Raw genomic sequence first — 15,976 nt, 5'->3', positions numbered from 1 at the left:
CACTTGTCCCATGTCATTGAATATCATGACTGATGTGTTTCTCAACTCCATTCTCTTCTCTTCTCACCATAACCCTTGATCCATCAAGAATCTATATCTATCTTTAAATACAGTTAATGATTTGGCCTCCTCAGCTTTCTACAGAAATGAGTTCCACAGATTCATCACCCTCTGGTTGAAGAAATTCATTCTCTTCTTAGTTCTAAAGGGTCATCCCTTCATTCTGAGGCCTCAAGTCCTACCCTTTTCTACAGAAGGGAAAAACTTCTCCATGTCCACTCTATCCAGGCCTCTCCATATTATGTAGGTTTCAATCAGATTCCTCTGCCCTTGCCCAACCCCCATGTTCTTCTAAACTCCATCAAATTCAGATGTGGAGCCCTGAACTACTGCTCATGTGACATGCCTTTCAACCCCCGAATCGTTCTTTTAAACCTTCTCTGGACCCCTTCTAATGCCAGCACATCCTTCCTGAGATACCAGACCCAAAACTGCTCATACTATTTCAATTGTGATCTGACCAGAGCCTTATACAGCCTCGGCAGTACTTTACTGATCTTGTATTCTAGCCTTCTTGAAATGAATGTTGACATTGCATTTGCCTTCCTAACTGCCAACTGAATCAGCATGGTAACCTTAAGAGAATTCTGAACTAGGACTGTCAAATCCCTTTGTTGCTTCAGATTTCTGAAGCCTTTTCCTGTTTAGAAAATAGTGTACACCTCTATTCTTACTACCAAAGTGCATAACCTCACACTTTCCGACACTGTATTCCATTTCTACTTCTTTGCCCACTCCCTAGCTTGTCCAGGTCCTTCTGCAGCCATACCGCTTCCACAACACTGCCTGCCTTTCCACTTATCACTGTGACAATTTGAATTACGGCATCCATATTCCCTGCCTGGGCATGTCCTCCACTCCAAGGTCTGTGTGCCTTATTTGATATCTGAGGTACCATCCTCATTTTCCAATCATTTCCTTAGACATGCCTACTCTTCTCTTAATGGTTTTTTTGCCTTTTGTTCCCATGTGCACAATCAACTCCAATGTGGGACTGCACTTTGTTCACTCCAATCTCACTCCCTCTACTGTTTAGCTGTTTAGTATACTCCTATCCTTTGCAACTTGTTGTTTACATTATTTATTTATTTATTTATTTCTATCTGCCTTAACTTCTCTTTGATTGTACAGTTATCTCCCATTTCTTTCTATTTTCCATCCTATTCAGCATTTCATCATCTTTTGAGATGTCTTTCTTTTGGAAGATGTCAAGATAATTAACATGCATTTTTACCACTGTTGCACCTGAGCAGCACTAATGTTGTGAAAAGGTGACTGAGCCAGAGACTTTTAATTTCTAATAAAATCTTCTGGAAAGCAGGGAAAGCAAGACGTTCTATGTCTTTAACATTCTGGGTGACCTTGTTGGCCTTGAAGCTGAATGATTTAATCTACAATTTGTCATAAGTTGAGAATCACATTAAACTTATTTTTTTTTAAATCAGCTGATTGATGTACAAACGATTGAGCTAACTTTAGCACAACTTGTACAGTTCTTGAGTTTTTTTTCCCCCAGATCTCTTTATGACTCATTATTCATGAGCAGAATGTACAGAAATAGTGCAGGCCATGGGACATAGAGGGCATGTTAGGAGGGTGATGGTGAATCCAAGAAAATATCTAGTGTATAAATGAAAACAATATAACTTTGAATTCTTTTCTTTTTAATCATTGTATGTTTGAATCATAATTAGTTTATTATACTTATATTGTACTTTTGGTCACAAAATGCATTATGTTCCATTTTGCTTCATTCTTTTCAACATTTGTAGAATGTCTGTGGTACCATCCAGCTGAGGCAATAGTTGGCCAGATTAGATTGTCCTACATTTGATGGACCTGGGCAATTTTCCACAGTGAGCTTAAACCAGTGTTTAAAAGTGCCTGGACAAACCCCTGTAAAAACAAAACGTGTGAAGAAACAAATTTTAGACAGCATATTTGGCACATTACAGACATTTAATTATTGATGGTTTGCTGATTTATTTGTTTCATATTTTCAGTTACCAACGATTCCATTATTAAGCAATGGCTCTTCCCACTGAGGCATATATGAAATACAAAAGATTTATCACTTTTGTGTTCTCATATCTTTTTTGTTTTGCAGACAATGCCTGTTTTAGTAAAGATAGAACTATATGTATTTCTAGCGTTTTTGTCTGTTTTATCAATAAGTGCTTAATCCAATAAAAATACTCATCATTAATAATTAGAGGCATTAGCTAACGAATAGGAGCACATTTAATTAGGAACACTTTTTTTTTCCTCTTTGAGTCATTGCTATCCCTTCCCATTGACAATAATCTCTAGTCGACTTAACAACTTCTGTCAAGTTAGCATAGCAAATGATACATTTTTGCAGGAGAGATTTTATCAAATTTTAGGAATCTTAAGTTTGTAGGGTTTTTAATCAGCCTAATCCACTTTTATAATATCATAAAGGAATAATAAAATAGTATAAAGCTATTTTTATTCAAATACTTTGGAATATTGTGTGCAATTCTGGTCTCTTTCCTATCGGAAAGATGTTGTGAAACTTGAAAGGGTTCAGAAAAGATTTACAAGGATGTTGCCAGGGTTGGAGGATCTGAGCTACAGGGAGAGGCTGAATAGGTTGGGGCTGTTTTCCCTGGAGCATCGGAGGCTGAGGGGTGACCTTATAGAGGTTTACAAAATTATGAGGGGCACGGATAGTGTAAATAGACAAAGTCTTTTCCCTGGGGTCGGAGAGTCTAGAACTAGAGGGCATAGGTTTAGGGTGAGAGGGGAAAGAAATAAGAGAGACCTAAGGGGCAACTTTTTCCCGCAGAGGGTGGTACATGAATGGAATGAGCTGCCAGAGGTAGTGGTGGAGGCTGGTACAATTGCAACATTTAAGAGGCATTTGGATGGGTATATGAATAGGAAGGGTTTGGAGGGATATGGGCCGGGTGCTGGCAGGTGGGACAAGTTTGGGTTGGGATATCTAGTCAGTATGGACATGTTGGACCGAAGGGTCTGTTTCCATGCTGTACATCTCTATGACTCTATGACTTGTTATTTCTCTCTTGATTTTCAAAATGGTCACTAAGCGTATAGCATTTTTCTGGCATTTAAAAATAACCTTGAGACATTAACCAATTGCCCTGATGATGCATTTCTGCGTCCAATCTTCTTGTTTGGTTTCTATTAAAAGTTCATGTATTCATCCCACTCATTCTTCAGCTGATTACGTTGCTGACATCAATGGTTTAAGAGTAGTTCTTTATTATATATTGTATAGTGTTGTACTGGCAGTACATTATTAGGAGATATAATCATGTGCTGGTGAGACAATGCAGTTGAGAAAATAGCTCCAGATAAACTTCACAATGCACTAATTTGCTACATTGGCAAAATCCGTTCCAATTGCATTATCATGATAATGACACGATAATGTACTGTTCTATACAAAGGACACAGTGCTAATTACATCACAGTACTAGACTTATAATTTATTGGCCACAATGCCTAAAGTTCACTGATTGCATTATCTATCTTTTCAATGTGGCATCACAATGCATTTTGGCAAACACCAGATTGCAAGCTGTTGTTGCTTCAATTGAAACAGTCTGAAATCTAACTTATTCCAACTGGAATGTATGTTTTATGAATACAAAGAAGCACTAGCATTCTACCTTCACAAAACAAAATCTTAATTGTTCAAAATTTATAGCAGTTATTGACATGAATCTTTCTCTTATTTGAGTTTTTTTTTTTGCCTGTCTGAGCTCACCTCACCAGCAGGCAACGATTGTGTGGCAACAGCAGCAAACTTAACATTGTTTCAAAAAAGTGGTATGGTGGAGAGGTTGGTGGACAATGCTAGGTTTACAACTAACTGGGTTAACATTTCAAAGTGCTGGGACTATTTAGGGGTCTGGCAGCATCTGTGAAGAGAGAAACAGTTAACATTTTTAGTCAAATGTGATTTTTCCAAAACTGACAAAAGTATTATTAAATAGCAGTCGTATTTGACTCAACATTTCTCAGTGACATCTTTGCACAGGGAAATAAAATTGTTTCCTGAGTTCACTACTTTTATTTCTGCTTTCCAGCATTTATAGCATTTGATTTTACTTTAGTTTTTCTTTAATTTTTATTAGTTTCTCCAGTAGAATTTTATTAAATAACTAGTCAATATGGTTTATATTTTGCAGCTGACATGAGACTTCTCCATATTGTGACCCTGTTTCCAAGGTTAAATAGGCAGAACACTATTTAACACTGGACTTTATTTATAAATTAAGAATTTACACTGAAATGGATAAATCCTCAGTGAGATCCATTGTCACTCATTCGCTTCCCCTTTCAATTTAACAGGTACTGCCATCGTGATTTATTATATTTTTCATGAAGTATCCTTGTCTGTCACTGCCTGTCATAAGAAAGGTCAACTACTATTAGATAATTAAGTGCAAAGTAATGATTACAGCATTATGCAGCTGAAATTTGGTTTTACCCCCATAGTCATTTCCTGCTCAACGACACATCTGGATGTACAGCAGACACTGCTTCACAAACTTTCCCCTCTGCGGGCATTTGCTGACAGCATGTGTTTGAAAATTGCACGTGCGTAAAACAAATTATGGAAATGACAACTCCTGTGCTTTCTTAGTTTGTGGCTTTTGTTTTTAGATTATTTTCAACCCTTCCCATTTCTGTAGCTCCTTTTTCTTATTTCTCTTCAGCAGGCCAGAGTTTGAAGTTACCTCCTGAGGCATGACACCTGGAAACCTGATATTAGGAACTTGGCAAGAGCAGTAAGCTCCTCTTTGATTCCTCTTTTGAATACTGTAGGATGACGCTTAGTTTCTGATCAGTATCTCTTAACTGGTGTGGCTGTGATTTGGGAAACCTGGTGTTTGGTTACATGTTGAGGCATGAATGTGTTTCCCCACTGTTCCTTAACAGAGCTAGTTTGGATGAAGGAAGGAGGAAAATTAAGTATATTGCAATATCTGAAATAAAATTTCCTAATGCTAGGGACGGTAATACTAAAGTACATAGCAAAACAGTTTGAGTAATGTGCACGTAAAGTATACTTGGCAAAATGCAAACACACATTTCTTTTAAGCTGGTTTGGAAAATGTTTTGGGTAGTGAGGTGAGGTAAAATAAAACTCAAAGGTCTGGAGTAGTATTCAGACTGCACCACTGTAATTCTGTTCTACATCAATTTGAATGGTCATTAGTGATCCATGTTGAAACTTTATTGCTGGAACAGCACAGCAGGTCAGGCAGCATCCAGGGAACAGGAGATTCGACGTTTCGGGCACAGGCCCTTCTTCAGGAATGAGCAGAGAGTGTTCAGCAGGAGAAGATAAAAGGTAGGGAGGAGGGACTTGGAGGAGGGGAGTTGGAAATGTGATAGGTGGAAAGAGGTCAAGGTGAGGGTGATAGGTCGGAGTAGGGTGGAGGCAGAGAGGTCAAGAAGAAGACTGCAGGTCAGGAAGGCGGTGCCGGGCTGGAAGGATCCGGCTGAGACAAGGTGGGGGGAGGGGGGATGAAGAAACTGGTGAAGTCCAAGTTCATCCCCTGCGGTTGGAGGGTTCCCAGTCGGAAGATAAGACGCTCCTCCTCCGACCGTCGGGTTGTTGTGGTTTGGCGGTGGATGAGTCCAATGACCTGCATATCCTCGGTGGAGTGGGGGGGGGAGTTGAAATGCTGTGCCACAGGTTGGTTGGGTTGGTTCGTCCGGGTGGCCCAGAGGTGCTCCCTGAATCGCTCCGCAAGTAGGCGGCCTGTCTCCCCAATATAGAGGAGGCCACACCGGCTGCAGCGGATGCAGTAGATGATGTGGGTGGAGGTGCAGGTGAATCTGTGGCGGATATGGAAGTTTCCCTTGGGGCCTTGGAGAGAAGTGAGGGGGGAGGTGTGGGCGCAAGTGTTGCACCTCCTGCGGTTGCAAGGGAAGGTGCCGGGAGTGGTGGTTGGGTCGGTGGGGGGTGTGGATCTGACAAGGGAGTCGCGGAGGGAGTGGTCTCTACGGAAAGCTGATAAGGGAGGGGAGGGAAATATATCCTTGGTGCTGGGGTCTGTTTGGAGGTGGCGGAAGTGACGGCGGATGATGCGCTGTACATGGAGATTGGTGGGGTGGTAGGTGAGGACCAGTGGGGTTCTGTCCTGGTGGCGGTTGGAGGGGCGGGGCTCAAGGGCGGAGGAGCGGGAAGTGGAGGAGATGCGGTGGAGGGCACCGTCGACCACGTCGGGGGGGAAATTGCGGTCCTTGAAGAAGGAGGCCATCTGTGTTGTACGTATTTTGAACTGGTCCTCCTGGGAGCAGATGCGGCGGAGACGAAGGAATTGGGAGAATGGGTTAGGGTTAGGGTTAGGGTTAGGGTTAGGGTTAGGGTTAGGGGTTAGGGTTAGGGTTACAACACAGATGGCCTCCTTCTTCAAGGACCGCAATTTCCCCCCCGACGTGGTCGACGGTGCCCTCCACCGCATCTCCTCCACTTCCCGCTCCTCCGCCCTTGAGCCCCGCCCCTCCAACCGCCACCAGGACAGAACCCCACTGGTCCTCACCTACCACCCCACCAATCTCCATGTACAGCGCATCATCCGCCGTCACTTCCGCCACCTCCAAACAGACCCCAGCACCAAGGATATATTTCCCTCCCCTCCCTTATCAGCTTTCCGTAGAGACCACTCCCTCCGCGACTCCCTTGTCAGATCCACACCCCCCACCGACCCAACCACCACTCCCGGCACCTTCCCTTGCAACCGCAGGAGGTGCAACACTTGCGCCCACACCTCCCCCCTCACTTCTCTCCAAGGCCCCAAGGGAAACTTCCATATCCGCCACAGATTCACCTGCACCTCCACCCACATCATCTACTGCATCCGCTGCAGCCGGTGTGGCCTCCTCTATATTGGGGAGACAGGCCGCCTACTTGCGGAGCGATTCAGGGAGCACCTCTGGGCCACCCGGACGAACCAACCCAACCAACCTGTGGCACAGCATTTCAACTCCCCCCCCCCCCCCCCCCCACTCCACCGAGGATATGCAGGTCATTGGACTCATCCACCGCCAAACCACAACAACCCGACGGTCGGAGGAGGAGCGTCTTATCTTCCGACTGGGAACCCTCCAACCGCAGGGGATGAACTTGGACTTCACCAGTTTCTTCATCCCCCCTCCCCCCACCTTGTCTCAGCCGGATCCTTCCAGCCCGGCACCGCCTTCCTGACCTGCAGTCTTCTTCTTGACCTCTCCGCCTCCACCCTACTCCGACCTATCACCCTCACCTTGACCTCTTTCCACCTATCACATTTCCAACTCCCCTCCTCCAAGTCCCTCCTCCCTACCTTTTATCTTCTCCTGCTGAACACTCTCTGCTCATTCCTGAAGAAGGGCCTGTGCCCGAAACGTCGAATCTCCTGTTCCCTGGATGCTGCCTGACCTGCTGTGCTGTTCCAGCAATAAAGTTTCAACTTTGATCTCCAGCATCTGCAGACCTCACTTTCTCCCATTAGTGATCCATGTCAATTGAGTTTAGCCAAGAATATGTACAGGGAATGCTGCATATCAACCTTTGATATTATGGGGCCTAGTTTTCACATTTTTTTTTTACTTATTTTTGAGAGGTTTTATGGAAGTTTCCCACATACCCCATGGTGACTTCTCTTGTGCATCCTTCTGCTTAACACCTCAACTTTCGATTGAAACTCCATGGTGCCCTCCTCAGTCAACGATGCGGTAGCAGAAGTGGAAATGCTTATTACTTTTGGAACCTTTCAATGCTTATGCCACAGGCATCATATTTAAATTCAGCTATATACCACTTCAAATGCTGCAAGCAAGGACCTGCTCTTTAACAAGGGCAAACAAGAATACCATAGTAATGATATGACCTACATGCTCAATATGACACACTGTTTCTCAGACAGGGACCTGGAGTCTCAGAAATTTCCATTTATCATTACTTTGAAGCAATGGTATCTGGAACTTTCCATGTCCGTAACCAAGCTGTTCCAAGACAAGTCCATGTGGTTGAAGTCATTCATAGCCTAAAGGAACATGGTCATGGATTTTGGAGGCCAATTATTTCAGCTTGTGGATATCTCTACAGGAATTCCTCCAGGGTACTATCTTAGGCCCAAACATCTTCAGTTCCCTCATCAGTCACCTTCTTTTCAGATGTTCGCTGATGGCTATACAATGTTCAGCACCATTTGTGACTCCTCAGATACTAAAGCGGTCCATTTCCAAATGCAGGATGATCTGGACTATACCCAGGCTTGAGCTGAAAGGACCATTTTTATGGTACACAAGTTCCAAACAATGATTGTCTCCAAGAGGAAACCTAACCTTTGTCCATTGATGGCATTGCTCTCACTGAATCCTCCACTGTCAACATCATGGGGGTTACAATTTGACTAGAAACTGGACTGGACTAGATATATAAGTACTCTAGATCTAAGCATTCATAGGCAATCTTGCAATAACATGCCTCCTGACTCCCAAATCCTGTCAGTATCTGCAAGGTAGACAAGCAGCAGGCTGGAAGAACCACAGCAAGCCAGGCAGCGACAGGAGGTGGGCAAGTCAACATTTCAGGTATAACCCTTCTTCAGGAATGCAGGTCCAGTCCTAAAGAAGGTTTATAACAGAAATGTTGATTTCTCCACCTTCTGATGCCGTCTGGCTTGCTGTGTTCTTCCAGCCTGCTGCTTGTCTACCTTGGAATCCAGCATCTGCAATTTTTTTTGTCACTATCTGCAAGGCACAATTCAGGAATGCAATGACATTTAACCCCAACCCACCCACAAGTGCAGCTCCAACAACACTCAATGCTTGACGCCATTCAGAGCAAAGCAGCCCACTAGATTGGCAGTATATCCATAAACATTCAGTCCCTCCAACACTGCATAGTTAGTGTGTATCATCTACAAAATGCGCTAATGTATTCACCAAGGCTCTTAGAGATAACACCTTCAAAACCTACAACAACTGCCACCTAGATGGCACCGCATTCAAGTACTCATCAAAGCCACTCAGCATTCTATTTTCCTGTTGCTGGGTCACAATTGTGAAACTCCCTTCCAAATAGCATATTTAGTGACCTACACAAAATGGACTACAGCAATTCAGGAAGGTATATTACTATCACCTTTCCAAGGGCAACAGGAATGGGCTATATATATATATATCTGTAATGTAAAGAGAAATGTGAGGTTTTGGAAGGCCTTGTCAGGAATGGAGTCACATTTGTTAAGGATTTTGTTTCCACAGAAAATAACATTTTTTTCTTGTAAAATTCTGCTCATAATTATTTAACAGTAACCCAACAGGATTTTTAATGTTTTATTTCTTGTAGTGATTTGGAATTTTAGGATTTTTTTTAATTACAGTTTATGTAGACCTTTTTGTTGCTTCCTATAATATCATTACTTTATCTTTGCTTCGACTTGGCTTCTTGTTGTTCATTTACTAAGTTCATGTTTATTCTATACCTTTGTCATTATGAACTTTCCCTACTTTGTTATCTGAAGAATTTTGTTCGCAAAGTATGAAAACAACTTCATACCCCGTGGCAAAAAGTCCCCATCAAATGTAGCTCCATTATATCATCCTGATGTACTGACATTCAGGTTTTCATGAGCCTTGTACTAAGTAGTTCATATCTATCTCTGCCTGTGTTCTTTTTTCAGGCTTATAGAGTTCTCACATCCAAGTTTAAACAATTTTTTAAATTTTTCTAATAAATCAGTTCAACTCTTTAAAATATGCCCTTCCTAACCAACATACCCCAAATCTTGCTGAATCACCAACTCTAGCATGATCTCTAGCTGGCTTCTATGAAAACTAAGTTTTTGGCAGGGACACAGCTCATTTTCCTCCTGAGCCCCGAAGTAGATCTGGACAGGGAAGATGAGAGTTCTAATACTTAAATCTTAGAATTATCAATCAAATATCTGGCCATAACTCTTGAGGGTTGTGAGGAAAAGGCAGAGCAGTAGAGTTGTGAATGATCAGATCAGCCGTGATCTCATTGAATTGCAGAACAGAGTCAATGGATTGTATGGCTTGCAGAGTAGATATCTATGAGGATAGATTGGAGAAGTTAGGACTGTTTTCCTTAGAGGCCAGGCTAGAGGGAGATTTTTTAGAATTTTTCAGTGTAGAATGTCACTGGGCAGAGTAGATAGGGAGAAACTGTTGCTCTTCTAAAAAGATGAAAAACAAAGTGCCTCAGATATAAGATAACTTTGCAAAAGAAGCAAATGTGAGGTAAGGAAATCTTCTTCACATCATGGGTTTTGAGAGTGGAATTCACTGACTGGAAATATGGAGGAGGCAGTTTCACTTAGGCATTATAGAAGGCAATTGATGATTGAAATTATTCAAAATTGTAGTAATAATTCTGTAAAATGTTTTTTTTTTTAAAAAACAAAAAGTAGACACAGATTGTAGGCACAAATTTTGTAAAAATGATAGGAGCAGTGTATTATCATTTGCAGGCCTATTACATACTTGAAAATGTGCCTTGCTAGTGGTGAAGGGGTTTAAAGCTTAAAGTCCATTCTCTGGTGTTATGGCTTCTATCGTAATGTAAATTATGTAGTTGGAGGTTTCTTGTACCAATGGATTCAGTTAGTAGAGTAGGCTTTTGGGGCAGAGAGAGAACATTTCTTCTTCCTCACTATTTCTGTACTTATGACCCTTGCAGATTGCCTGCAATCTTTCAAGAGAACTGTGGTTGTTTTCTGAATGGCTTTCAGCCTTGTGCTTTTTTTTGGCTGAGAATTCTCTCTCAGGGTGTCTGTCCAATTCCTGCATGGGGAGTTTTGTTAGAAGGATAGTGGCTGCCAGAGTTATGGAATGGAAGTTCAATCACTGATTGTTCTCCCTTTATTGAAAATTTGGTAAATAGAATCTCACAATTAAGTGCATTTTCTTTGGAGCCTACTGGAAGCTATCTTCGTTGACCAGTATCACCAGAAACCAAGGAAGATACAACTCTGTGTGCTGATCATTCTTCACATCATGAAAGCTGCTTAAGTAAACTCTCTCATTTTTCTTTAAATTTATCCCTTAATTCTGTTTGTCTGGCTGTCATAGTGAGAGTAGGGGCTGAAGTCAAACAATATTGGGTTTAAAATCATAGACCTGAATTAGATAACCTTGTTTATCTTGTTCAACTAAAGCTACTATTTTAATAATAGCTTGGTAATTCTTTTGTTTAAGCCTGGTGTCTGGTATTGGTTAATTACATTCTTGGACTGGTGACTCAGAAGATCTGGTAAGGCATCATTGGGGTCAATTTTGAAGGTCTTTTGTTTTAATTTTACAGTGTTGGAATGCAGGAATAGGGAAGCTAATTCGATTTGGCGGTCTATCTTCATGTTATAACAATTGGCATGTCCTACAATGAAATGCAACAGGCTTATTAATTTCCGTGAATTTTGTAGGTTATATTAAATTTATTTTCCAAGCCCAATTTTACAGCATTCTGTTAGAATGAACATATTGAACAGCAAATTATGACTAATTTGAATGAAATGTTTCTTTTTAACTTAAAATCTGAGAAGTATAACATATTTTAATTTCTTCCTTCAGTTCTTTAGTCTCAGCCAAATTTACAGATGCAAGCAAAAAGTATACTGCAATATTAGTTGCTGAAGAGTTCAAATACAGACACAATCCAAAAGGAGATGGAGGGTCAAGTTTTAATATTGGCAGACTAAGTTGCAGAAGCTGTTTATTTGCTGTTTGTTGCACAAAACTCTTGCTAGTGTTTGCCTACGAAAGGTGACCACAATAGAAACTGATCAGAATTCTGTTAAGTTTCCAATCATTAATAACACAGGTGAAGTTCCATGAGAGCCCGCCTACTCGCCAGCTGTAACTTTGGCAGAAGAGCACAGAAACACCAGAAACAGTGTGAACAATTTTGTGCTGTTTTCTAGAGTTTTTGGAACACCATTACCGAGGTGACAGTGGGAGAACCCACACACATATTCACCCCCTCTCTTTTTATCATGGAATTTTGAAACTGATGAATACTGGATGGGGGCGTAGAAAGATGGGTTAGTAAATTTGCAGATGACACAAAAGTTGGTGGAGTTATGGGCAGCATGGAAGGGTGTTGCAGGTTGAAGAGCAACATAGATAAGCTGCAGAGCTGAGCTGAGAGGGAGCAAATGGAATTTAATGCAGAAAAGTGTGAGGTGATTCATTTTGGAAGGAGTCAGATGGATATGGAGTACTGGGCCAAAGGTAAGATTCTTGGTAGTGGGGTGTAGGTTTGCTCGCTGAGCTGTAGGTTTGATATCCAGACCTTTCATTATTTGGCGAGGTAACATCATCAGTGGCGACCTCCAAGTGAAGCGAAGCTGTTGTCTCCTGCTTTCTATTTTATGTTTGTCCTGGATGGGGTTCCTGGGGTTTGTGGTGATGTCATTTCCTGTTCGTTTTCTGAGGGGTTGATAGATAGTATCTTGATCTATGCGACCCCTAGGACTCATAACGGCACACAAACCAACAGCCATGCTCAGACAACAACTCACCAGAACGAAGGACCCGAGACCCAGCATGAGCAAGACGAATGTAGTGTACAAAATACCATGCAAGGACTGCACTAAACACTATATAGGACAAACAGGAAGACAGCTAACAATCCGCATACATGAACATCAACTAGCCACGAAACGACACGACCAGCTATCCTTAGTAGCCACACACGCAGACAACAAGCAACATGAATTCGACTGGGACAACACTACTATCATAGGTCAAGCCAGACAGAGAACAGCCAGGGAATTCCTAGAGGCATGGCATTCATCCACAAACTCCATCAACAAACACATCGACCTGGACCCAATATACCAACCACTACAGCGGACAGCTGAAACTGACAACCGGAAGCGGCAGGGACAGACCACTATAAACACCGGAGGAAACATCAAAGAAGCGCTTCGCAGGAGGTTCCCAAGCACTGATGATGTCGCCTAGCCAGGGGACGAAACGTTTGCAACAAAAACTTCCAGCTCGGCGAACAGAACCACAACAGATCTATGTGTTTGTTTATGGCGTTGTGGTTGGAGTGCCAGGCCTCTAGGAATTCTCTGGCATGTCTTTGCTTAGCCTGTCCCAGGATAGATGTGTTGTCCCAGTCGAAATCGTGGTTTTTTTCCTCCGTGTGTAGGGCTCCGAGGGAGAGAGGGTCGTGTCTTTTTGTGGCTAGCTGGTGTTCATGTATCCTGGTGGCTAACTTTCTTCCTGTTTGTCCTACGTAGTGTTTGTGGCAGTCCTTGCATGGAATTTTGTAGATGATGTTGGTTTTGTCCATGGGATGTACTGGGTCTTTTAAGTTTATTAGTTTTTGTTGAGAGCGTTGGTGGGTTTGTGTGCTACGAGGATTCCGAGGGATCTTAGTAGTCTGGCTGTCATTTCTGAAACTACTTTGATGTATGGTAAGGTGGTTAGGGTTTCTGGCTGTGTTTGGTCTGCATGTCGTGGTTTGTTCTTGAGGAATCTGCGGTCTGTATTTTTTGAGTATCCGTTCTTCATGAATACGTTGTATAGGTGGTTCTCCTCTGTTTCTGAAGTTTGTCTGTGCTGCAGTATGATGCTTCGGTGTGTTCGATTTTATTGGTAAAGGGATTGAGTTTCAAAGCCGTGAGGTCATGTTGCAGCTGTACAAAACTCTTTCGTGGCGGCACTTGGGGTATTACTTACAGTTCTGGTCACCACATTATGGGAAGGATGTGGACGCTTTGGCAAGGGTCCAGAGGAGATTTACCTGGATGTTGTCTGGTGTGGAGGGAAGGCTGAGGGACTTGAGGCTGTTTTTCGTTAGAGAGTAAAAGGTTAAGAGGTGACTTAATGGAGACATACAAAATGATCAAGAGGGTTAGATAGGGTGGACAGTGAGAGCCTTTTTCCTTGGTTGGTGATGGCTAGCACAAGGGGATCTGGTTTTAATTGAGAGAATTGATAGATATAGGACAGATGTCAGAGATAGGTTCTTTACTCCAAGTAGTAGGGGTGTGGAACACTCTGCCTGCAACAGTAGTAGACTTGCCAACTTTGAGGGCATTTAAATGGTCGTTAGATGAACATATGGATGATAATGGAATAGTGTAGGTTAGATGGGCTTCAGATTGGTTTCACAGGTTGGCGCAACATCAAGAGCCGAAGGGTGTGTACTGCGCTGTAACGTTCTGTATAGCAAGTGAAAAATGTGGTTACTGATCAGAATTGAAGTGGGTTTGTCAATTGGCATTAGAAGTTCTTAGCTCTTGGTTATCCCGATATGGTGTCCCTATATTCCACTTTCTCACTAGATATTGTTAGTTATCTGTGAGTTATTATATGAAAGGAAACTAGTCCAATCTAATAGAAACATTTGTCACTATAAGTCAGGAAGGGCATGGATAGGGTGAATCGTCAAGATCTTTTTCTCTAGGGTAGGGGAGTCCAAGCTAGAGAGCACAGGTTTAAGGTGAGAGGGGAAAGATGTAAAGGGGACCTAAGGGTCAACATTTTCATGCAAAGGGTGGTGCAGAACCTGGAATGAGCTGTCAAAAGAGCTGGTTTAGTTAAAGCATTTAAAAGGCATCTGATGGGTGTATGAATGGGAAAGGTTTAGAGGGATATGGGCCAAATGATGACAGGACTAGATTAATGTAGGATATCAGGTCGGTATGTACGATTTGGACTGAAGAGTCTGTTTCCATGCTGTACGTCTCTATGACGCTAACTGAGAGATGTTGCAGAATTACACCAATGTGTTATAATTAATTAATTCTCATCACTCGGTCCAAAGTCTGCCTGGATTTATAATCTATTTGATGTTCAGTTGTGCCAAACACACGAAGAGTAAAGGCTGTCTCAACAGTGAACTCTGGTTATTAGGCTAATGACTTGGCTTTGTCGTAGAATAAATGGAGAATGAAAAAGGCTATTGGAGCACCATCCCAAGGCCAATTGTTAGCCAACGGTTGTATGATTTAAATGTATGTTTTTTCTATGTGTTTAATTTCCTTTTTTGGTAAAGTCCCTTTTGCTTGGAAGTGAACTGAGGAGTTTACTTTTGGATATACCAATGACCTGGATAGGCACAGGAGACAATTTCAAAATTTGAGAGTTGTAAAACTTGTAAATGTTGGAAACAATGCAAATAGGAATAAAATCAGGGCATAAACAGAAATAAGCTGAAGCGTGGCAGACTAAATTTATTGTAGAGAAATGTGAAATGTTAACTTCAGTAGTTTGAGCACAATACTGGGCAACAGAGTGAGAGCAACAGCATAAATGATGAGAACAGCAGCAGATTAGTTTAGGATATCTGGTTGGCACTCTGTAACTCTAAGTCTGTCAACTCTTAGCGAGGGAATATTACAACCTTAAACCGCCTCTAATTCTGAGATGCTATCAGTTTTGCTCGGCAGTTCGAGAACCAAATGAAACTGCATCAGGATATCTGATGAGGTTAAGATGACTGGCAGAGGCATGTGATTTTGGTTTAACCCCAAGTGAAATGCTGAGAAAATATTTGGTATGTGGGATTAATTATATAACCATGCAAAAACCCCTATTAGCTGAAGCCAACTGGACTTCAAACAAGCACCATAACTGGTTTTGTCATTAAAAAATGCAGAAGGTGGAGTTTGAGTTACTGGGTACTCTGACAGAAGTCAGCATCCTTGCCAGGGAGGATGAGCTTGGGGAACATCATTTTAATAGAATCCTTTATAGAGTGGAAACAGGCCATTCAGCACAACAAGTCCACATTGGCTGATCAACCTAACCTGGACACTATGGGCAATTTAGCATGGCGAATCCACCCAATCTTTACATCTGTGAACTGTTGGAGGAAACCAGAGCACCTCTGGAGGAAACCCATGCAAACACCAGACAGTTGCCCAAGCTGAATTAAACCCAGGTC

General features: G+C 42.2%; 1 protein-coding gene across 5 annotated transcripts in view; it reads left to right on the top strand.

Annotated features, from left to right (window-relative positions):
- The window catches only part of rbks (ribokinase), a 161,815-nt gene that overhangs the window by 17,076 nt on the left and 128,763 nt on the right, over positions 1 to 15,976 (top strand). Inside the window, exon 2 of one of the 5 annotated variants that reach the window (XM_043687229.2) lies at positions 4,770 to 4,841. The exons of the other annotated variants lie outside the window; for them this stretch is intronic. Coding sequence (XP_043543164.1) covers positions 4,801 to 4,841 — 41 coding nt within the window. The 5' untranslated portion in view covers positions 4,770 to 4,800. The remainder of the gene's footprint in view (positions 1 to 4,769; positions 4,842 to 15,976) is intronic. 5 annotated transcript variants of the gene reach the window in all.

This window comes from Chiloscyllium plagiosum, unplaced genomic scaffold (genome assembly GCF_037043375.1).
Source record: "Chiloscyllium plagiosum isolate Xiang-an unplaced genomic scaffold, Cpla_swu_hap1 HiC_scaffold_3, whole genome shotgun sequence".
In the NCBI taxonomy this organism is placed as follows: Eukaryota; Metazoa; Chordata; class Chondrichthyes; order Orectolobiformes; family Hemiscylliidae; genus Chiloscyllium; species Chiloscyllium plagiosum.
The sequence above is the reverse complement of the archived record's forward strand: the minus strand, read 5'-3'. Positions and strand labels throughout refer to the sequence as shown.